Source organism: Seriola dumerili, unplaced genomic scaffold (assembly GCF_002260705.1).
Source record: "Seriola dumerili isolate Sdu_G_001 unplaced genomic scaffold, Sdu_1.0 BDQW01000044.1, whole genome shotgun sequence".
NCBI classification, from domain to species: domain Eukaryota; kingdom Metazoa; phylum Chordata; class Actinopteri; order Carangiformes; family Carangidae; genus Seriola; species Seriola dumerili.
Window position 1 is genome coordinate 5,969,066 of NW_019174299.1, and position 24,299 is coordinate 5,993,364.

At 41.3% G+C, this 24,299-nt stretch overlaps 1 protein-coding gene across 1 annotated transcript; it reads left to right on the top strand.

The window, feature by feature from the left end:
- Positions 1 to 988: 988 nt before the first annotated feature.
- On the top strand, positions 989 to 15,226 carry elac2 (elaC ribonuclease Z 2). The gene is made up of 24 exons (XM_022739446.1): positions 989 to 1,493; positions 2,759 to 2,809; positions 2,916 to 2,986; positions 3,890 to 3,954; positions 4,081 to 4,138; positions 4,229 to 4,297; positions 4,399 to 4,521; positions 5,312 to 5,367; positions 5,455 to 5,513; positions 6,598 to 6,670; positions 6,759 to 6,871; positions 6,984 to 7,082; positions 7,196 to 7,334; positions 8,189 to 8,274; positions 8,591 to 8,712; positions 8,912 to 9,008; positions 10,063 to 10,201; positions 10,294 to 10,332; positions 10,511 to 10,620; positions 11,607 to 11,706; positions 11,795 to 11,915; positions 12,373 to 12,451; positions 12,828 to 12,972; positions 14,095 to 15,226. Exons 1-24 carry the CDS (start codon positions 1,138 to 1,140, stop codon positions 14,350 to 14,352), a joined length of 2,628 nt encoding a protein of 875 aa, XP_022595167.1. The 5' UTR covers positions 989 to 1,137; the 3' UTR covers positions 14,353 to 15,226.
- Positions 15,227 to 24,299: the final 9,073 nt, after the last annotated feature.

Consider the following 24,299-nt stretch of genomic DNA (forward strand, 5'->3'; position numbering starts at 1 on the left):
CGACTGCCAGGCTCAGGTGTTTTCAGGTTGGCTTTGTAGCCATTACTCAAGACTTCACACAGCCATTATGGCAAAATTTCACACAAATTGTTAATATTTTATATGACTGGATAAACAGGGATGTAACCTGAAACTAGTCTGAGTGGTGAAGGGATACAACCACAAGCCGGTAATTCTAGTTTTCTTAAATAAGGCAGCTGCACTGATGCTGAGATTATATAGTCCTTTGAGGTCATGTCTTCCGTATTTTCCTTTTTTACAAAACTTACAGATATTGTGAGAACTTTACAGGTTTTCTCAGCATTTTTAGGATCATTGTACTTAAATTTTACTACTTTTAGACCAAACAAACCAAACCAACAAAAGATTAGTCCTGTGTATTGATATTAGTGCCTAAAGGCAGTGGTGGAGGGTACTATACGTTTACTCAAGTGTATTTTGACCCTCTGAAAGCAGCAGTGTGGCCACAGTCCCTCAGACGTTTATTCCGAGGTTGTAATCACGAAGGTCACTGATGCAAAAAGCAGCCACTGTGGAGCAAGTATGAGCATCATCCTAGGCAGACCGGAGGCGCTGTCTCCATCAACCTCTCTTCTTCTTATGTGCAGACTAAGCAGAATGCTGCGACCGGGACTTCCGTCTATGATTACAAGTTATGTTTCAACAATAAACATATCTTTCTATTTATATTATAACATTTCAAATTAATTTACGCTCGCTGTTATTTTTTTCTGAAAGGGTATTTTGGGTTATTTGATCATTAAAACACTTTATAAGAGCGGCTGAACATGTGCAATATTTTTTTTATATAGTACGTTTTATTTTGTAGTAGTTTGTTTATGTTCACAAGAAGTTCCGCCTCCCTCCCTCCATGAGCCGCTGTGATTGGTCAACAGACCTGCTCAACAAGCCCACAAACCAATGAGGGACAAGATGTGGAAACGTCATCTTTAGCTGCCGGACGAAGTGTCACATGTGTCAACCAACCTCTGAGCTCCTGCTGGACATACAAACGGCGTCTTTTAGGTAATTAATGCATCAAAAAACGTGTAGAAATGTATGTCCGAACGTCAACTGAGTGCTTTACGTGTGACTCATAGATTTTTGCTGTTTTAATTATCGGCTGACGTTTTTATTATGAATAGGGTGCATTTGAAGCTGAGGTGCTTTACGTTTCTGTTTGTTAAAGGCAGTATTCTTCCTGCGGCTGCACCGCCGCTCGCACGCTTGGATCCCCGCACTGTTTTCCAGTTTTTCCGAACAATGGCGACTTATAACAATAATAAAAACAACAACAACAATGGTGATAATAGCCCGGGGACGAGACAGCTGCTGGGTCCGAAGAAAGCCAAACACAAGGAGCCGCTGCGGAGACTGAAAACCAAGAGCAAACGAGGAGACCTTCACGGACCATCCACAGTGTACCTGCAGGTGGTCGGTGCTGGGAGCAGAGATAATGCTGCGTCACTTTATGTCTTCTCCGAGTACAACAGGTACTGTTTATAGAAACATGTGCACGCCTCCTTAACCACCTGACCCACCTGTCACATCTTTGAGGTACAAACCGTGAAACAAATGTGAGGAACTTGTACTTGTAGATGCACTGTAAAAGACTACACTGCCCAACAGCCAACTTCCAAGTGTTTTGAGAAGCTCTGGGTAATTGTGACAGACATTTTCCACAATTTTCTTTTGTTTTGCAAACAGATCAATTAATGTATTGATCAAAAAAGTAATCAGCAGATTAATCCATAATGAAATAATCATTACTTGCAGCCTTATATTAAATAATTTAAAACTAGCTACACCTATGTCAACTACAACTGTAAAATTTTGCTTACACATCAATGCATCAGAAATAAATGTCTAATTAGATAATGGACAATATTATGCATTGAGTATGTTTACGTTTGGTACTGTAAGTGCTGTTTCCTGATAGTAATTAACATACTTTTATTAGAGTAACATACCTGAGTAAATTCAGGAATTTTACTTTTAATGGAATAGTTTTACAGTGTGGTCACTTTTACTGATGTAAAGTATCTGAGTACTTCTTCTGCCACTGCTTGTAAAGAGAAGAGGGCATAAACTGTTACAATTCTTAACACATAAACCAAAATAAACAGGTAAACCGATATGATCAGCTGATATCAGGATATCACAGATGCTGTATATGAGTTATAAAGTGTTGCAGATTAAATGAAAATGCTGTCTTTTAAAGAGAAGTGGCAGAAATTGACACTATTATTAAAGTATTAGCAATATAGTTATTAATTATTGATTAATTTGTTTAACTTTTCAATTAATCAATTAATGGGTCCAGAAAATGTCAGAAAATGGTAAAAACAAAAAGTAAAAGCCCAGTCTTGTACCCCAATAATAGAGAAGTGATTGGCTAGATTTCTCTTTAGCTAAAACAAGTTATTTTTATAATTTTTTTTTTAATCTATCTATTCAATTAATCAATTAATCACCAGAGTCTTAGGTGACGTCTTCAAATGTCTTGTCTTGCGCAAGTCCAAAAGCTCAAACTCTCAAGTGGATCTTTCATGAATGCATGGGTCCAAAAAACAGAGCAGGCTTAATTGATTGTCATATTTTAGAATTACATTAAAATGACATAATATTACTGAACCTACAAATATCGCACAGTCCCTGATGGCCCAACGTGACACCACAGTAATATTGTGCACCAGTCATATTTGTTTCACCATCTGCACATAAAAAACCTTTCAACCTTTCCTCCTCTCTGCTGCAGGTACCTGTTCAACTGTGGTGAGGGAACACAGAGACTCATGCAGGAACACAAGTAAGATGATCTTACCATCACGGTGTAAACACATTGTCATCTTCTCGGTTGGTTTGATGGACAAGGAAAAAGGAAGGGTTAATATGAAGGTGTTTTCCTCTGACAGACTGAAGGCTGCTCACCTGGACAACATCTTCCTGACCAGACTGAGCTGGGAGAACGTGGGAGGTTTATCAGGTCAGTCACATCTGTCTGATCATTTGGAAAATTAAATAATCCATGTTATTGACTGCAGCGGTCCATGGTAACATTGTTTGCTTACACTATATTGAAGCAGACAGACTCAGTCAGAGCGCAGCTGGTGAACATAGTGGAGCATTTAGCAGCTAAAGAGACAGATGTTTCCCTCAGAAGCTGGTGGAGACTAAACACCGAGCTAAAAGAAAGAGAGGGACCTCTGGACTGAGAGTCATCAGGTGACACAAACATGACTCCAGCTGAATGATAATGTGGTCTGTAACTGCTTCATGTCAACCTTAAAGGTGGTGATACAAAATGTCTATGTTGTGTTCACAGCTGGTTTCTGCTGCCCCCAAGTGGCCAAAAATAAGCAGTTTACAGCAGGTTTAAAATGAAAACTGACAGAACGTTTTCATGAAATGGCCACAAATACTATCAACTTAGATGTGTACCAAACAAAATTAGTGCAGATATTGATTTGATACATTACATTAATAATTTAATATATTCAGAGAATGTGTCTGTTTTTAAATCATGATAACAAGAATCTTATTAAAAGTATAATATGAGACTTTGAAATGAAACAGTGGACCTTTACCTTTATTTAGACCACATACAGTAAAGCACATGAAACATTTATTAACATTTTTAACATGGCAGATTTATAGTATAAACAAAAAATAAAATGTATGTTAATGAGGGGAAAAAAACATTGTGTTATTATATTCCCACATAAAGTGAAAGTAGCTACAAGGACAGCTTTATTTTTGCAGGTAGGGCCACAGCTATAGATGATTTTTATCAAAGATTTTCTTGTCATGTTTTCATCAGTTAAATCAATATCAGCAATTGAAGATATATATTTTTTAAATGTATCCATGTCTGCTGTCTTTTCTGCAGGGATGATACTAACATTGAAGGACACCGGTGTCCCTGAGTGTGTCCTCTCTGGACCTCCACAGCTGGTGAGAAACTGAATCACACAGTACAAACACATCTGCAGGAGTTTTACATGTGACACATGTTCACTTCACATCTGACTCTTCTTCTCTGCCTTTGTTTTTTTTTTTTTGGTTTGTTTTTTATCAAAGGACGACTACGTGAACGCCATCAAGTCATTTTCTGGACCACTGGAAGACATCAAGCTGTGTATGTTGACTCTGCTGAGCTGAATTAGATAACTGCACTAAATTGTTTATATTATATCAGAGTGATGTTTACTGTGTCGTGTTCTCCCAGCGGTTCGACCGTACACTGCAGAGACTTACACAGACGACACAATGGCAGTTTATCAAGTGCCAATATTTGGTGAGTTCAGATGTTGTGCTCATGAGTCTTTTCTGCTTCGCCTCGACTTCTCAAAGTGTTTTCATTCATCAGCTGACTCTCGTTCGATCTTCACTCCGTAGCCCAGTCGAGGGGTCACAGTAGGAAGCTCTCCCCCAGGTCAGGCAGCCCCTCTCGAAGGCCGGCTTCTCCAAAGAAATGTGACAGTCACCTCGACAGCTGCAGAGACAATCCAGGCAGTCCAGGTGAGTCCAGGAACCAACTGTCAGGTACACCTGGAGGCCACCTGTGGAGCTTTGGGAATTTGCACAAACTGAATTTGAAATCCTGATCAGAAGCTAGGTTGTTGTGTTTCCACCGTAGGAACTTGTTTTTGAAGAACCTTTTGAGGAACTCGGTTCCCCTACCTGCCTTTTCACTGCAGCAACCAGGGTCTAAATTAACTTCCAGGGAGATAAACTATTTTTGAGGGGGACCTTCAGAGGGAATCTGATCTGATCTAAATGTATATTGAATATTGTTGACATGAAAGGCACCTGTCGTGCTTTTGATACATCCGTGGACTGATTTGCTTGATCTTCCCAGTGGCTTTGGAGGAACTTTGTACCCTGAGAAAGTTCCTCGACATTAGTTCTTGGGAAATTAAAGTTCCTGGAACCTTTGGTAGAGAAGCACGTACTGTTTGTAAAAATTATCTGGTACTTTGAGGAGTTCATAGATTCATTCACAACCACCTCGCTCAACTTGCACTGAGATCTTTTTCTAACCTGTCCATCAGAAAATTCGAGAAAGGTGTGGTAACGTTATGTATTTGTGCTTCTTTGTCCCATAAGGACAAATCCTTTGTCCTAGTTTCATAAAGTCAAACTGATGTATACATAAGAAGGCTGGCATTGAGTCTAAAATTGCTTGATTTCTGAGTGTGGTATTGAAGGTGACGGTTCCTTCACAATGGAACACAGTGGAAATTAAAGAGCCACTTACACCCGGAATAAAGTGGAAACATGTCTCTTCATCATTATTTGTTTGTTGTAGGTGAAAGACGAACAGCAGCTAAAGACACGTCTCTGGTGGTCGCCTTTATCTGTAAGGTAGGAAAATATAACGTCATCCTGTGTGTGATGTACAAACTGAGGAACTTTGATTCTGACTTTCTTCTTCTTTAAAATCTTTTACAGCTTCATCCCAGGAAGGGAAATTTCTTGGTGGCTCAAGCCCAGGAGCTCGGTCTGCCTGTGTGAGTGGATCTTTGCATCAAATAAAAAAAAAAACATCTGTTATTGGTGTTTTATTACAGTTAACATGAGGTCCAGTTGGTGACACAGTGAGGTTGGATTGATTGATTATTGATTATTTCTATAAACCATCAATAATGGTTCTGATAATGCAGATAATGAGATTTCTTTTGTTTTTGATTAACCTTTTCTTTAAACTTTAATCTTGAAGATTTCAGTCCTGGTTGATTCGGCAACACCTGTAGTAACTCTTGGTAATGGGGAAATATGGTTTAATACAACAGGTCACAGGATTCTGGAGGCAGCAAAACAAACTATCATCGTTTTAATAAAGAAGTCAGGCAGTAATTGGCCTTACCCCATCATTCTGTGAGCAACCGCGATCTGATTGGATGTTGCACACCGCCTGAGTGTGTGAACAGCTGGACACAGTGAGAGCAGCTAGTTACCTGGCTGAGGAGGTGGAGGTGTGCAGCCTGTCGCCTGCAGCTCTAAATCTACCAGCTCAGTGTGGCTCCTGTTCCACTTCTCCCTGCAATGTTTCAAACTGATCCGCTGTCAGGCGATGACCGCTTTCTTTTTTAGATGCATTTTTGATGAACGACAGTATTAAGTGCTGAGCTCACTGACAAACACATTGCATTTCCCGTGACTACTTCGTAATAAAACTCAACTTATGTTTCGCTAGTTAATGTGAAGGCAGAACAGCAGGAAATGTTCAGTTTGCATTCGCAGCAAACTATCGCAGACACTCAATTCAAACTGCACATACTGTAATATTTTAAGCAGCGGGCCTCATTTGGTGATAGATAGTGACTTAACAGACATTTATTTTAATGAAAATCTTTGAGACTGCCACAGAAAATTGCTTATTTTCTTGGACCAGCAGCACAGAATACAAATAGATTCAAAACCCTTATATTTGAGAATCAATCATTTGTTTCTTTGTTTAATAAATGAATTGAAGGATCAAAATGGTTATTTTTTGGTAGCCTGACTAATCACCTCAGCTCTACATTCATGTGTTTTAGCATTTTAAATCTATAGCTATCTATAACTAACTATTTAAAATCTTTTCTCCCACAGAGGCACAGCAGCCATCGGCCCGCTCATCTCAGCTCTGAAAGCTGGGAACAGCATCACGTTCAAAGGGAAAGAGGTGCAGTATGAAGACGGACTCTCTGATTCTGATACTGCTTCTCCCGACGGTATCAGTACCTGCTGACGGTTCTGCTGTTCTCTTGTAGATCCGGCCTGAGCAGGTTTGTACTCCCGCCGACCCGGGACCAGTGTTTGTTATTGTGGAGTGTCCGTCTGAGGAGTTTGTCGAAGCCGTTTGCACCAATCAGCAACTGAGAAGGTAAAACAGATCGTCTGAGCTGTACATGTTAAGAGCTCATTGTTTCTGTATCTGGATTACACTGAGCGTGTGTGAAAAGCTGTATCTCACGTCACTCTGTCGTCCCGTCTAGTCACCAAACGGGGGGGACAGAGGACCCTGCTGTGCTGGTGGTCCACATCACTCCAGAGTCTGTTCTGAAAACAGATCAATACAAAGAGTGGATGGAGAGGTTTGAGTTCTCCCACTTTGAAACCAGACTCCTGCTTCTTCTTTTTTTTTTTCTTTTTTTGACATTCACTTTGACAGAGTGACGCTGAGAGTTTTCTCTCTGTTTGTCTGTAGGTTTCCATCCACAACACGACACCTGATCCTTAACGAACAAGCCCAGACAGTCCACAACATCAGAAGTCACAAGATTCAAGCTCAGCTCAACATGATTCACCCCGAGATCTTTCCACAGCTCAAGTCTTACAAAACGAAGGTAACCCTGGAGCACTTTATTAGGAACACCACACTGACACTTGGTAGCTCCTCCCCCCTCTGCTCTCAAACAGCCTCAGTTCTTCGTGTCATGGATTCAACAAGATGTTGGAAACTTTCCTCTGAGACTCTGCTCCATGTTGTCATGACTGCATCACGTCATTTCTGCAGATTTCTCACGTTCGTGCTGTGACAATCTCCTGCTCTACCACATCCCAGAGGTGTTCTGCTGGATTCAGATGACACCAGTTTGACACGACTTTAGCTTTGTGACATGGAGCATTATCATGATGGAAGTAGCCATTAGAAGATGGTAAACTGTGGCTATAAAGAGAAGCACATGGTCAGCAACAACACTCAGATAGACTGACATTCAAACCATGATTGATTGCTGTTAAGGCCCAAAGTGCCCAGGTTGGGTCCATGGATTCATGCTGTTGATGCCAGATTGTAACTCCGCCTCATCAGAAATCCAAATCCATCAGACCTGGCTTTGAGTGGTTATCTGAGCTACTGCCAACCTGTCCGTTCTCCTCTGACCTCTCCCATCAACAAGGTGTTTCCTCCACAGAGCTGCCGCTCACTGGATGTTTTTTTGTTTTTGGCTCCACTCTGAGTAAGAACTCTACAGACTGTTGTAGGTGAACATCCCAGGAGATCCTAAAAAGTCACGGTCAAAGTCACTGAGATCACATCTTTCCACAGAGAACAAAGGGAGGCTCTCCCCAGTGTTAGTCTGGTGTTCCTAATAAAGTCCAGCGTATATATTTCTACTTTGCTTTAAAGGCAGAGTTCACAAAGTCATAAATCAGGTGTGGTACATAGTGAAAACATCAAAAACATTTTTTCCCTCAGGAGCCTCAGGCTGCCCTGCACGCCCCCAACGTCAGAGCCGAGTGTCTGCTCAAGTTCCAGCTCAGACCCGTAATGGAGTGGCAAAGGTTAGTTTGTCCTTCAATCCCCCCCAATTTACCCAACATTACTCTGCAGCTCCGAGCGCTGCGTTGTCACAGAAAACAATCTGGAGTGGACCATTACACTCAGCCTCTTTCTTCTTTTTTAAACTCGTCTTACAAGTGTCAGTGTTTTTTTTTTTTTTTTTTTTTTTTTTTTTTTTCTCTCTCTCTGCACTGTTTCTGTCAAGTACTGTAGAGGCACGTCAAGGTCAGATGTGAAACGAATCCTTGTTTTCCACGCCTCGCGTTTTGTTTGCAGGCAGTGGTGTGTGTCTTCTTGACTCTGTATCTCATTCATTAGAGACGCCATCCCCTCCTGCAACGCCGAGGAGTTTGTGAAAGAAGCTTCGGAGGTCCCAAACTTTCTGGAACAAGTGGACGAGTGCAGGAGGATTTGCTCCACTGATGCAGCAGAGCTCTCCGGTCAGTTCTCCTCTGGAAAACACAGGAGGGGTACTTTTAGTTTTTAAGGCTGAGGAAATAAGAGATTGCATTGAAGAGGATGCTCCTGCAATGATGTTTAATGTGAAAAAAAAAAAAAAAAATTCTTCCATTTTAAATCAAACTGCCCCTTTTTTTTCTCTTTGCATTCTTAATGATTGGACAAGTTTTCATTCTGCAGGGCGAGGCGAAAAATACCCAGAGGTGGTTTTCCTGGGAACAGGATCAGCTCTTCCAATGAAGATCAGAAACGTCAGCGGCACTTTAGTTAATATCAGGTATGGATGTCTTGTTTTGTTCAGTTGTATTTAGTTAATTAGTATTCAGGTCCTGAAATGTGGACTATAATCCATGTTATAGTTGGATTATCAAATGGCCATTTGCAACATGACTCATCCTTGAAATGGACTCAATCACTTCAGTTTACACTTCCAGCACAAAACTTGACACAAAATGCAAGCTGCAATCTGTAAAAACATAATAGACACAGATTGAAAAGGAGCAGGGAGAAGACAGGCCTTTCTCTCTTCATCTGGAACCAGAAACAAACAAACTGTGAACGATTGATAGTAAACTGCAGCGAGCCGTTCCCTCCGTTTTCTTGCGGCAGGAAAGCAAAGATCTTGATGTCTGGAAATATTATATACATATACATTGCAAACATGTATTTCTTTAGAAAAAAAACTTTTCATACTAAATGACAGTTTCAGTCTTTACTGAAGCTTAACCTGAATTATAAAAATAATAGAAATAAATAAAAAAATAAAATGATAGAAACACCTGTCAGTTTAACACAATACAGTTCACAAACTACAGCCTACAAAATGACTGAAGTTAACACATCAACACTGCTCCAACCGTTTGAACAAAAACCTAAACCTAAAACATAATGAACTTCATGAAGGAGGATTTACTGCAGGACTGTTGTATTCGATTCTATTAGTTTTAGCTGTTAGCTGTTCCTAATAAACTGGTAAATTAGTGTATTCTAAATGTTCTATGCATCGGATCAGCCTTACATATATTGTATGTATTATTTTAAACTTCGGGATCTTGACTTCAATTTAAAATGATGATTGGAGCAGTTATTCACCACAACATGGTGACTCTCCATCCAGGTCCAGACAAGTTTAAGAGTTTTTTCTTTTGTGAAACAGTGATCCCTGAATTAATACTGACATTTACACTGAGATTTCAGTGTCTGAGAAAAAAAGTGCACAATGAAAAGAATAAAGCTGGAGTCCATTGTTAGTAGTTGTTGTCTGTGTGTGTCCTGTATGGATTTCATTCCTCTCTGGCCTGTTGTTAACGTGTGTCTGTACCTGTCTGTAGCCCGACTCAGTCGGTGCTGTTGGACTGCGGAGAGGGAACCTTCGGTCAGCTCTGCAGACACTACGGGGACGACGTGGATGACGCTCTCTCCAAGATATCGACCGTCTTCATCTCACACTTGCACGCTGACCATCACACAGTAAGCAGCTGTGCACCATGTTGAACTGACCATTAGAAACCAAACCTGCTCTACACAGCTACTAATCCTCATGTTCAATGCTTTTGTCTCAGGGCCTGCTGAATTTGCTGTACCAGAGGGAACGCGCAATGGTAAATAAAGAAAAATAATTGGCATTTTTAACATTAATACATTCTCTAAAAGTTATCAGATTTTTTTTGCAGTTAATGTATTAAACAGTCAATAGTCTTTGTTATTCCTCCTTTTTTTGTATGTATGAACAATCGAAATGATTACGTTTGACTGACTTTGTCATATTTATCTTTCTAGACAACTTTAGGAAAGACGTTCAGCCCCATCTACCTGATTGCTCCAGGCCAGATCATGATGTGGCTCAACCAGTATCACAACCAGTGCGAGGAGATCCTGAACCATATCATGTATGTGGACACGGAGGCGTTGTCGCATCACAACACAAACTTCAGTGTTACGCTCTCAGAATGTCAAAAAGTGTACACTCACTTCGGCAAAGGACAGGTCTGATGATGCACTGAGCCTAGTAACACATGTGTATCAAAGCCTGATGTTTCTTATTCCTCTGTGCTGTAGAGCTGCACTGTAAAACAATCAATGAGCCACACTGTTACACTTCATCACCATGAATACACACTGTAGTTTATTTTTTTATTTTTTATTTTTTAAAGTATATTTTTGGGCTTTTTATGCCTTTATTTGATAGCACAGTAGAGAGAGACAGGAAATGGGGAGGCAGAGAGAGGGGGAATGACATGCAGCAAGCGGCCGTCCGACGCGGGATTCGAATCCGGGGCCGACTGCAGCGAGGACTGTAGCCTCTACATATGGGGCGCCTGCTCAACCCACCACGACACTCGACGCCCCCACTGTAGTTTATTTTAACTCAGTCCCAGTCAGACCAGCCTGCTGTAAATACTCACTAGAGCAATAAATCTGTATTAATCCGCCACTGAAAGTAGTCCCCAACAAATGCACTGTTTCCTCCTGTTTGAGTAGCGTTGGATAAAAACTACAGATCCCAGCTGTTTGAGGAAATGACTAACAAAACAACTGTATTTTGAGCCGTTTGTCTTCAGTAGGAAACAGTGGGTGTGGAGCTGCAACACATGAGTTGGGATAGTCATTTTTGTATTTAATTTTCACTGATGAAAAAAAATATAGAAATGATGATGATGTGATTTTTTTTTTTTTTAAATTATTTTTGTACCAAACGAGTATGTTCCTTTATGTCTGGAGAATATGACTTGCAGGCCTGGGTCTGTTGTGACACATGTTATCACCACTCCAGATGTGTAATGAGCCTTACAGCCTCACAGGGTGGTTAGGAAGACCGCAGACTTTTGGTTTTGGTTTGTCATCATCTTTAAACGTCCTCTGTTCTGGTTTTCAGTCTCGTCCCGAACATGTCTCTGAATGATGAGGCTGAGCCGCCCACACAGTGGACACAGTCTGTCATCAGAGCGCTGCTGGAGAAGAATGATCTGAAGAAGGTCTGCAGCTGTTTGAGCCTGACGTCTTTCAGTATTAAAGACTTTTTTATAAGTTGCTCATCATTTTGTTTGTTTGCTTGTGCCTCAGTTCCAGACGTGCACAGTGCATCACTGTAAGAACGCCTTCGCCTGCAGCTTCACTCACCAGTCCGGCTGGAAACTGGCCTTCTCTGGCGACACCATGCCCTGCGATGGATTCGTACACATCGGTTTGTACCACTCACAGTGATAAAAGTCCATATTTCACTGAGGTGTATCTACACTGACGCACTGTAGGTAATAGCAAATTGAGCATGTTCTTTCAATATTTCAGAGATTCATATAAAGGTCATCTTAACCGTAGCTCGACTACACGGGTTGTTCTGAATAATTTATCCGATATTTCTTAATGCTTTCGATCACTCTCGCAGCTTCCAGGCTCTTCTAATGGTTCCTGCGGGATCCCACTTCATTGACTCCTCTTAAATTGCTTGACTGGATTCAGTCCAAGCAGAGCATCCACACAGACAGCGAGTATATCCCATGCCTGTTCATTATAGATGGCTCGGCTCAGCAGACGAACAGGGCGTGCCAGTTCTTGATTACGCCGACTACCTGATTGATTTCCTGCGGGACAGGAAGAGACTGTAAGTGCTCGTGTGTGATTCAGGCCTCTTTCTTCTGCAGGGAAGAACGCAACCTTACTAATACACGAGGCCACGCTGGAGGATGGGATGGAGGAGGAAGCTGTAGAGAAGAGGCACAGGTGAGTAAAACAAACTGTCACCGAGTAGCTCTGCAGGGCTTTAATGTAATTTATGTAAATGAATAAAATGGTCGAGAAAAGGAAGATTGCGGCAGTTAAAGCCCCGTGTCAGCCAACAAAAGAAACTTTATTGGCTCTTGGAGGTCGCAGTTATCCATTGAGTAGCTTGTTAAATTTCCTAACTCTCCACAGACAATTGCCATTGATTTTTGCAGCTTTTTATGGAGGACGAGTGAGCATCTGTCTTCACAAAAGCATCTTTTATATTTGTAGAAAAACAATATTCCCACGGAAACTTTCCCTCAGTGAAATACTGCTTCAGTGGGAAAGCAGCGTAACGTAAACATCTGACTTTACGCCTCTTGTTTTCTGACAGCACGACCTCCCAGGCCATCGGCATCGGCATGAAGATGAATGCCGACTTTATCATGCTGAACCACTTCAGCCAGCGCTACGCCAAGATCCCACTCTTCAGTGCGGACTTCACCGACAGAGTGGGAATATCGTTTGACCACATGAGAGTAAGTAGAACTGTGGACTCAGTAACTTCCCGTAACAGTGTTCGTTCATCCAGCAGTGATTGACAAATATAGTAAATAATAATAGTATATCTACACAAGTGTTTTACCAACACTTCTGCAAAGTACAAATTGTGATTAGGGAAATCCTTTTTCCAGCCTGTACAAGTGCTCGTGAATGCAGCATTCAGATATACATTTACATAATGGCTAATTGGATAATGGCATGACTAAGCAGATGTACAGGTGTTCCTAATACAGTACCTGGTGAGTGTACTTTTCAATAGGTCTACACCACGACTGTTTCATTGAGTGGAGACTGAAATGAGTATTGAAAACTCTTTATTATCTACAACTGGCTTCAATATTTTTTTTCAGATTCTCATAGTTTTGTTTTATTTATAGTTTGATCAGATATTTTCTGACCTAAAACAGGAAATGAGAAAACCTTACTTCAATAAAATGTGATCTGAAATCAGCAAAGTTGCAGAGTAAGTAATCCCAACTCAAGGTCCACTTACTAGCTTTCTTTGAGCTTTCTTCCATATCACACCCACTTGCTCACTTGCCATAGAGATGGATCTGTTGACATGGTGAGCTCAGAAAGATGATTTTATCCTCAGGACGTGTAGAACTTTCCTCCTCTCAGCTTAAAAGTAGATCTGCTGATGAAGCCTGTAGTTGAAATAGTTTCACAATAAATGTGACATTTTGACTTTTCAGTCTTAAAAGTTGTGTGAATCCCTTTCGAAGTCTGAAAATTTAAGTCACTTTTGCTGTTAAAACTCCCAGAAATAAATATTTAATTTGAGATAACGCTGCATGTTGTGGTGTTTTCATGTCTGTCCGACTGGTTTCTCTGCTGTTGTGTTAAAAAGACCTGAAACTGGAACCTCGGACTGAAAAGTCTGAAAACAGTATGTTTACCTGAACAACTGCATTCAGGACCTCCATATTGTTTTAGTTTTAGTTTAGATTCCTTTTAGATAAAAGGCTGAAAAGAAGTAGGTTGACAGAAAAGACTCTGTCCTCTACCACAGTATCTGTGAGCCTCTCTCCTTCAGGAGTTAACATTCAGACCTGGTGCGGTCTCCTGACCATTTTCTCCATTTCCTCCTCTCTCAGGTTCGCTGTGGAGACTTTAAAATCCTCCCCAGACTCATTCCTGCACTGAAAACCCTCTTTGCTGAGGAGATTGGAGGGATGGAGGAGAGAAGAGAGAGGAGGGAGCTGAGACATCCGAGAGGAAGCAGCTCTGAGGGGAACAGCGAGAAGAGGACTGGAGCGGCAGCATTGGGCCGAGGTGCCAAACGAGACCAGGACGAGGCAGCGACGCACAATGTAGAAACAAAGAGACAAAAAACCTCCCACAGCAACCATTAAACCATGAGCTCAGAGAAAAATACTTTAATCTTGAGTTATTTTATTTAAATGAACATGAGTTTTATTTGCCTCGTGTGGTTTGATGGATGAAAATGCATTTATATTTCTTGCTCTGGAGTGAACAATGCTGAGCTATGAATAGAGTTTTTGGTTTTTCATTAAACAGAATAAAGCAATACCACACTGCTGTAATGTCATACAGTGTCATAGAGCCACAGTTAGTTCAGACATGTATAATAACAACAGGACACAGAAATGACTAAATGAAAGAAGGTTTTAGACATCAGAGATTACAACTAGAAAGTTGGATGGCTGTTTCAGTAGGTCTGAAAGATGTTCATGCGAACACCAGCACAACTTGGAGTGATGGAACCTAGATATTCCTATTATTGATACGAGCTACTTTGGCTTCTCTGCTAACTTGCAAGCTATTTTTCATACACTCAAATCGCTGGCAGGTGTGTCCTGTGTGGCTTTGTTGGTGAACATGACAATATACTAAATTCCATACAATTCTATATAATCTGTAATCCTGAAACACTTTTACTTTAAGCCCTCCTGTTAATCATCTATAAGCAGTACATAAACATCTAATACATGCTTTTTATAACAGATACAAGTGGTTATTAGTGTATTTGTAACAGCTGTAATATGTCCTGTGGACACCTATATGTGGAGGCTACTGTATAAACATAATGAATGACATAGTTAAACAACTGTAATAATATAAAATGTTTTCATAGAAGACATTTTTAATTGATTACAAATACTGTACATTGGTGAAAACTTAAAAATGTCCATATCTGTGTACAACCACAATACAGTATGTTATAAACCATTAATAAATATTTATAATGTGATTTTAAATGGTAAATAAAGGGATTTAAAGTAAAGTGTTACAGCTGAGCTGCTTCACAACATTTCCACATACAACCCCCTGGCACTTCTGGTTGGTAATCACTTATATTTGAAATGTATAAAAATGGAAGGAAGGCAGCAGAGGCTCAGGACCACTGTGATGGTGAAAAGTTCCACTTCAGTCCACATGGGGGCTTCAGTGAGCCATCAGTGTTCAAACCAACCAGTTACTGAGGCCTGAAGTTTAAAAAAAAAAAAAAAAAAAATCAGCCATCATGGTAATACGCTCATGAGGAGTCATTTATTATCCCATGCCACCGGAGGGAGCGGTGGCTGCAGGAATCTCCTCTGCTCATAGCAACATGATAGGGTTCAGGTGTATTGTTAAAACAATGAGGAGATTCTGAGGATTTTGCCTCATTTGCTGAGGATGGGAAGCCTCTTAGACGTGGATTGGTTTCTATACGTATAGCCCTTTTGTATTTGACATATGACAGGTGTCATCCACATACAGCCTGCAGGCGTGAATGCACTTTGATTTCAGAGGCTTGACCTTTCAATTATAGGAGAGGAAGTAGCGCTCAGAGAAAACATTTATCACCGCCTTGTTTTCCGGCACTTCACTTGCATTTGGATTTTCAGCTCCCTGTTCAATGGTCAGCCTTGGTTCTCCTCTAATTCAAGGCCAAATGTTGAACTGACTGAGAGGACCCCCCCCCCTCCCCTCTTCAGATAAGACAGGTGCCAGAACTCTGAAGTAAATGTGAGTTTTCAGAGATTAGTGGGCTGAGCGGTGGGCCGGCGATTAGCCTATTTTCTGGAGTGTGAAGCAGCGAGATGAAGATGCATTGCTCCTGAGCCTGGAGTCCATTTAGGGGGGCTCTTTGCCGCCGCCGAGGCCGCTTCTATCAGAGAAGGCATGGATGATAAGCAGGAAGGGAGCAGAAATGGGTTTTGACATACGCATTGCAGAGTCAGAATGGTGGATTGATAGACCTAATCATCACTTGACCAGCGGTGGACCACTGCAAATGAATATTGAAGGCACAATTCAAATGTATTTATCACGCTGCATTTAAGGAAAACCACCCCAGGGTCCACTGGCCTGCTTTTTTTAAGTCTATTTTTGGGGTCAAGCATGCTAAGACTTAAAGTAAAGCATGGGTGTGTGTGTGTGTGTGTGTGTGTGTGTGTGTTTATGTTTATGTGTCTGTGTTGGTCCTGGAGACACCTACTGTAGCGGGAACTACCACAGAGGAGGTTTTGAGCACTTTGGGCAGGTGTTTATGTCTGTGGACAGATTTCATCAATGCCACAAACGCAAAAATACAGTCACGAATCTTTACAGGTGTCAGACCCATGAGGACTGCGATGTAGTAATGACTACTGAGTACTCGGGACATCAACATGTGGATGGGCGTCATGGCTGGTGTGATCTCATTTCAAAATGGCCTCTAGATTGCAATTCTTGTGGATTTAGCCATAATTTCTATTGATTGTGCTAACACTGCTGTACAGACAAGAAAAGTGTTTATCCAGATGATCTAAACCACTTTATCTGGAGGTTAAATGGAGTCAAACCTGAACGAGAAAGTTGGTCTGCAACCTGTTATCATTTACAGCTTGTGTCATTAGTTAAGTGTCCGCCTTAGTTGTCTCCTCTAACCGGGGGGATTGTTTTGAAACCTCCTCTCCTCCTCTGGTCGTCGGTCACCATGTTCCCAGATTTTGACACTTCACTTCATTATCGTCACTGACGAAGATCCAGATCATCAAGGCCTTTTTTTTTTTTTCTCCCCCTTGTTAGTGTTGAGTCTGCTGGTGACTAATGAAGCCTTTTGGCATGAAAGGTTCCCCCTGCAATGGTGGCCATGTGAGACCAGAACTCAGATTGGGAGAAAGTGCCAGAAGTTCTTCCTTCCCTGACTCATTAGTCGTTCCTTTGCCAATGATTTTGATCCGTCAGAAGTTTGTCCTGTGTATCTTCAGTGATCCACAGACTTTACGTTGAATGCTTGAAGCTGTTTTTAAACTACAGCTCTGGATGGTCGACTACTTGCTTCATCGTATATTACAAAAATATTTGTTTCCATTTGTCTACAGGTTTTGAGGTATCTGTTTGCACCTCAGTGCAGTGGAGATGAATGGGATTTTGTTTGTGGTACTAAAAACTTTATTTAATTGAAAAAAATTCAACACCAATGTTTCTTCCCAGAAAATGTCCCAGTCACTCTGGATAAGCCAGTCAGTTGCTGGTTTGCACCGTTTTGTTCACTGGTAAAATGGACTATACTTACATAGCACTCTCAAAGTGCTTTACATTACAAGCCACATTCACCCATTCACACATGCATTCATACAGTGCTTCTCCCCTACACATATAGCACTTCTCTACCGTACAATTGGGGCGGCAATTTGGGGTTCAGTGCATGAAATGCAGACAGGAGGAGACAGGAATCGAACCATCGACTTTCTGATTGGTGGACGACCTGCTCTATTTCCTGAGCCACAGTTCAGTGCGGTACAAAACAAGACCCGGTGGTTCAGCAGCCACCTGTCTGCAGAGATGTCACATCATGATAGTTTGTGTGGATTTTGCAGTTTTTAACCAAGAATCAACATATTGTACATCACATCACAGCTAACCGACTATGAGTCTCTCAGTTTCCTGTGAGTACAGCTCCTCTCCAACAAGATACTGATTCAGTCAGTAACACGGATGATTCAGTCCTACATGTAGACGACTGAACACGTCTCTGTTAGAGACTAGTTCCAGTGCAGGTTGTTCTCAGGAGACAAGAGATGTTAGTCTTGATTTTTTTTTTTTTTTTTTAGTTCCACTGGTTTCTACTGTACTGGGTGGAGGCCATGGCTAGATATCAGTATAGGTGAATGAGAAGATATGACTTTTGGTTCGGCATGCTGCTGAAACGTACGGTGGCTGAGAGGGTTCAACGCACTGCAACTTAGGAAAACATTAATTTGACAACACATGCTAAAAATAGCACAAACGACAAAGGAAGTGTTTCCAGGGGAACCCAAAAAAGTGATGAACCTAGCTGGACCTGGAACCTGGATGTGTTTTGTTGATTTACATGTTTCCAACATGTAACACAACATGTTTTCTTACATGTGGAAATATAAAACAACATTCACACGACATCAGGCGTCGTACCGTTTCTTCTGTTGCAGATATTCGTGAATATGGTTTTGTCCCTCGAGGGATTCTTTTTAAAATTAAGGAAAGAAGAAACTTTCCTGCCCCCTTCTGTAGTTCTTACACTGAGGACCAAAAATAACTGCGGATGAGAGGGGAAGTCATTAAAATATAACATCATCAAACTAACAGGCACCTTCGTTATTCATGTTTGTCATTGTTTATTCGGTGTGGAATGAAGGCAGACAGATCTGAACAGAGCGGGACGCAACTAATCAGATACACCTCCTCCACCTGAATCCTCCGCTTCAATCCAAAGTCAATTATGCAGCCTGCTCGCCTCTCTTCACATTTTCTGCCTGGCTGCTGATTCAGAGAGCAGCCCCGTTCTGCTCTGGCAGGAATCAAAGTGTGAGGTAATCTGAGGGAAACTGTGTGGAGCGATCAAAAAAAAAAAAAAAAAAAAGGAGGCACTGGGGCCCCGGAGCCTCACAGATTGGAGGTCACACTCATGGCCAGGCGCAGCACTGTCACACGGACAGGTCGGTAATTGTGGGCAGACGATCCATCCCTGCTGATCTGACCGGCTATTCCTGCATTACTGTCCGTCAGCTGTCACCTCACATCTAGATCTTCATTCAGACCGCACAGGCACCTTTATCCATCGGCTGTAAAGCACTCTAAAGCCAAAGGGGACAAATCCAGAGCCCCCCCCCCCTGCACCCAAGCATGAAAAAGACTGACAAAACTGAAACCAGAGATCCAAGGCAGACCTCTGATAACTTTTAGATACTCTGCAAATGGCTTTTCGAAGCAGCTTTTGTGCTAGGAAAGGAGAGGTGGTGCGACACAGGGCATTAATATTCCATGTAGTTCTGCCTGGGTTAGCCCCCCCCCCCTGCCACTACCACCACCACCACCCACCTCCCTCCTCCTCAGCATGGCTGCTCTGCATTAAAAGAGAGGAACATCAGGAGGCTGGGAGGAAAACACCGGCACTCACCTGGCCCTGCATGTGAATAAAGTAAAGATCCTCCCTCAGCCAAGAAAACAAATCGGCCGCTCTGATATTCACAAGTGGCCGCCACACAAACCACCACACACCTGCTGGAGGGGGCTCTGAAAATCCTTGTTTTAAACGCGTTGAGCTGAATAAACTAACATTGATTTTTCATTTTTCTTCTGTTTGTTTTATTTTTTTTGATGATTCAGATAAAGACTCACAGAGGAGCCTGCAGTGAAAAGAGCAAAGAGATGCCTTACATGCATTATTCCTAACTTCTGAAATAAAGTTCCCATGAGAGTTTGTGTGGATCAGGGAGATTCTCCTCAAAATATCACTCAAGCTGAGGATTATGAAGCAGCTTTTTTTGGGTCAAGCTTTTTTTTTTTTTGATGCTTTGTTCATGGAGGAAAACATCGTAGCTGCTGCTCCAGACTCGCTCAGTTTAGTGTCTGAGAGCTGGTGACTGACACAGATGTGGTTTGTAGCTTATGCTGTGGGGAATACTGATGAATTTCAGCTTAAAAAAAATGTCCTGCATCGTAGGACAGCGTGTAATATCGGAGAAAATGACAAAGAAGCGGATGTAACAGCCTCATACGCGTCACCAAGGAGGTGGCATGAAGGTGAAGCACCGCTTTACGTTTCAAGTGTTTGGAGATGACTGCTGCTTTTATTCTATGTCATACAAAAACAACATGTAAACTTTTAATTTGAAGATGCACTTTAACTTCTTTTAATTTAATGATGAAACCATCAGAGAGTACTCCTGCCCTGCAGATGGAGGAGAAGAGGCCACTCCTGTCAGGACAGGAATATTTAACAGGATATAAGTGATCATTATATTATATTATATTATATTATATTATATTATTGGCACTGAGCTGTTGAAAACCCCATTTTCAACAGATTTTACACCCCTCATTAACTCAGACTTTTATTTTAGCGGTTCCCAGTATTATTCGCTGCAGACTTTACAGCTCTGACATTTTCATCCCGTTAAAGCACATTAACTGATATAAAAATTAAAAGTACATCACAACAAAAATCACACACATGACATAAATCTCTCTGATGATCCATTTATTGAACCACTGACACAATAACGAGTGCTGACGTCTGTTTTAAAACTGTCTCTGACCTCTTGGCCACAGTCGTGCAGTAATTCATAAAAAGTGCTGTGAAATGTCATTCAAGCCTGAATCAGGCCTCGATGACTCATTCCTATAACATGGCTGTTGTTGCAAGAAAACCTTGTAACTCCAATTTTGATTGTTTTCCTTTTTAATAATGCTCCCGTATTGGTATTTCTAGGTATTTACAAGTGAACTCAACCAGATAATGTGTTACACTGGATTTTTAAATAATCTGCACCTCAATCCAGGAAGTAGCTTGTTGGTCTTTCTGGTGCAGCATCAGAACTGAGGGATCAGGACCAACTAGTGACTTAAAGGCAAAAATGCCTTTAAGAAATGCTGTTATTAGTTAAAGTCATGTATTTCAAAGTTTTTATTTAAAATTAGCCTAAAATTACAAAAATATCAAAATATACTTAAAGTACCAAAAGTAAAATCACTCATTATGCAGAAATGCCTATTTCAGAGTAATGTATCGTATATAATAGGATTATTGATGCGTTTTAATGTTGCAGCTGGTAGAGGCGAGCTGCTTTTACTTATTTTATATACTGCTGGTAGCTTGTGAATTCTCTTCCTGGCTCCTGGCTCAATAAAAATACATTGTAATTTATTTGTTGATCATATTTTATTTTATCAATCAGAATCTGCAAACTACTTAACGTTATCAGATGAATATCTTGTTGTAAAAAGATAATATTTGAAATATATAGTAGCAGAAATATTCAAGTAAAGCACCAGGACCTCAGAATTGTGGTCTGTATCATTTATAATGGATTATGTCTGTAGCAGTAAGTCTCACATCACTACAGTATTTTAAATGTGTATCTTAACCTTAACTGTTTGTCCCTGCAGCCAAGATTAAAAAAGAGACAAAATCCATGTGGAGGCCTAAGAAGCATTGAGTGTTTTTTTTTTTTGTTTTTTTTGTAGTTGGAATAATTGGGCAAAGTAATCTATCTGGAGAGCTCCTGCAGAGAGATGGACTGCAGGAAAATCAGTGAGGAATCAGGGGATCTGAGTGTTTGTGTATGTGTGAAGGTCGTAGCATCATGTGTGACAACTTCTTCACACCCTGTTGGCTTTGAGCTGAGCTGTATAGATATTCCACACTGGTGGGGTGGGGTGGGGGTGGGGTTTGGGGTGGTGGTGGGGGGGAATAGCAACTTTCCTACAAATGAGCTTTTGTGGCTGCCTGTAGAAACTTAAGGTGAATGTACTCTGAGCAATGCACAAAAGATGCATTTAGTTGCAAATCTCCCATTTGCTTTAGGACTCTTTCACAGCCTGGATGAAGACACTGCTGCACGCAGCTGCCAGCGCCTGACTGCCGACTGGCTTGTAGCAATTAACTGGGAGCATTGTGGATGTATGTCCGTGAACTGAAATCAGACAGGAGTAGAATAATGGCAAAATTGCTCATCAAAACATTCAGTCATTCTACAGTGGATCCAGGTGTTCTGAACAGAGACGAGTCAGTCCGTCCTTTTCCCGCACAGAATACATCTGCAGAGAGAAAAGCACGTCGTGTGAGAATGGAGTTTGTTCTGCAGCAGACGTGTTGACTTGGCTCAGCAGGAAGAGCGCAGGTGTAATTGATAAGTGTAACAATGACTGCATTTCATTTAGAGGGTATATAATTGTGCACGTTGGCTTTCCGAGATGACTGAAGCTGCAGGGGGATATGTGGGAAAATGCGGTGGCATGGAGTGGGTAAAAGCAAGAGGGGGCAGGGGATACTGTGGGGAGGGGTTTAGAAACGAACTGGGAAAAGTTATTATTGTAGTTTTTAATGTGAATCATACAGTGTTTGTCTGTGTCCCTGCACTCAGTACAGCCAAGCGGCATCCATTCCCGGAGTTATACAAAATGAATATGAACAAACAATCAGGCCCATCTCTCCTCTCAAACTCACTGGGCACTGAGCTTTGACACAGGTTTCTACAATCAGGTTGGAGGAGGAGGAGGAGGAGGTGACACAGGAGGCAAAGCCGTAAAGGCCCATCTCCAATCTGAAGACAATTCTCTTCAGATCCCATCAGTACAAACTCTTCCCATTATAAGACAGAGCTGCAAACCACCAACACAAAATAGTGTTTTCTATGAGAACATAGAAAAGGATGAATGTTTGTATGTGTCTTTATTTTAGCTGACAAAGTGGCTCCACTGCAGATGCTAGAGACTCTTGGTCTCGTTTTACAGCTTCTCTGAAACACTTAAACTGTGTCCACAGATTCCCCAGCTGCTGCTCCAAATCACTTTCTTCTGCCATTCACTCTCTCTATTCAGCATTGTGGTTGCCTTCTCCTGGTGGATCTACTGTACCTGCATGTACAAGCTGCACTGCTCTCACTGATGTCATTAGTTCCAGCTGTTCCTGCTATGATGAGGCAAGATGTCTCTTCCATATACAACAGATAAGAACTTTAGAAAACTTAGAGCTGAAAATATTTTAAAAAGTGTTATTTAAAAAGTTATTTGAAGTGTTGATCCATAAGAAGATATACGTGTATTTGTGGTTTTAAGAACCAAAAACCGTCTCAGTGTAGTTTTACATCTCTCTCAGGCTTCTCTCTGGAGCTCTAGTAACAACAGGTCAGTGAGCCAATCAGAAGAGAGGAGGCTCTGAGCCTCTTTTCTGATTTGCTGACTGTTTTCTGAATGATCTAATAAAAATATAGCAGATTTCAGGTAAACACTCAGAGAAACCAAATCCTGCAAGGTTGGATCGTGGGTCCAGGTGGGCGGGGCTTGAGGTACGGCTGAGAGCGGTGACTGCTTTGCTGTGACATCACAAAGTTACAGAAGTCCTGACAGCTGGTTTTAAGGCTCAGTGTTTGAATACAGGCTGTGTGCATTTCTGTGTGGACTGAGGCTTTGATACTTTCACAGGATTAATATAGAACCTAGACCTGCTTTACAATCAAACAACACATGGACATCTACCTTTATACTATATGGGACCTTTAAGAGTCTGTGCTGAAACATCAGTTTCAGTCTAAAGTGACCGTGTTAAACAATTTAACTCAAAAACTACTTGCCATTTTATTTATATTGCTATTTTGAGTGCGTTCAACATGCAGATCTCTTCAAGGACCCAGATGTTGCTCTCAAATGGTCAGAAAGTTGAGTGCAAAATGCTGGAAACTTCTCACCCTCAGCAGTTGCCATCTTGGCTTTGTGGCAGAAGGGGAGAGACCATCAACGTGTTTTTAAACTTGTGAAAATGACGATTGAGAAAGGAGGAGACGTCATCGGCGCAGATGGCGGAGAACACATACAGGATGAGCAGCTGGCGGAAATTTGGCAACAATCACAGTCAAATGTTGTCATCATCATTTCCGGTAAGTGCACAACAGGAGTGTTTGATTTGAGAGATTCAAACACTACATCAGTAAGTATACGTAGTGTACACAGTGTGCTACATGTCAGTGTACTAATAGAAGTATGTGAATTGAGACACAGCAATACATTTATGGAAGTTTTGAGTTAAAATGAGATTTCCTGAAGGAAGATTAGAGCTAAACCAGGACTAAAGAAGGCGAAGAGTCCAGTCTGAAGCTGGTTTAAATTAAACTCCGTGAAACTTTAGGAGCTTTAAAGTGAGAAAATATAAAACCTAATATTTAACAACTTGGCGAACAACAAATTTTTGCCATCGGCGTTAACCAAGGTGAATTCTTAGTGACACATTTGTCACAACAGCGCCTGCTTGTTCATTGTGTGTTATTATCTTGACAAATGGCTGAACTGGTTTTCTATTGTACTCATTAGGAAACACTTGAGTCTTGTG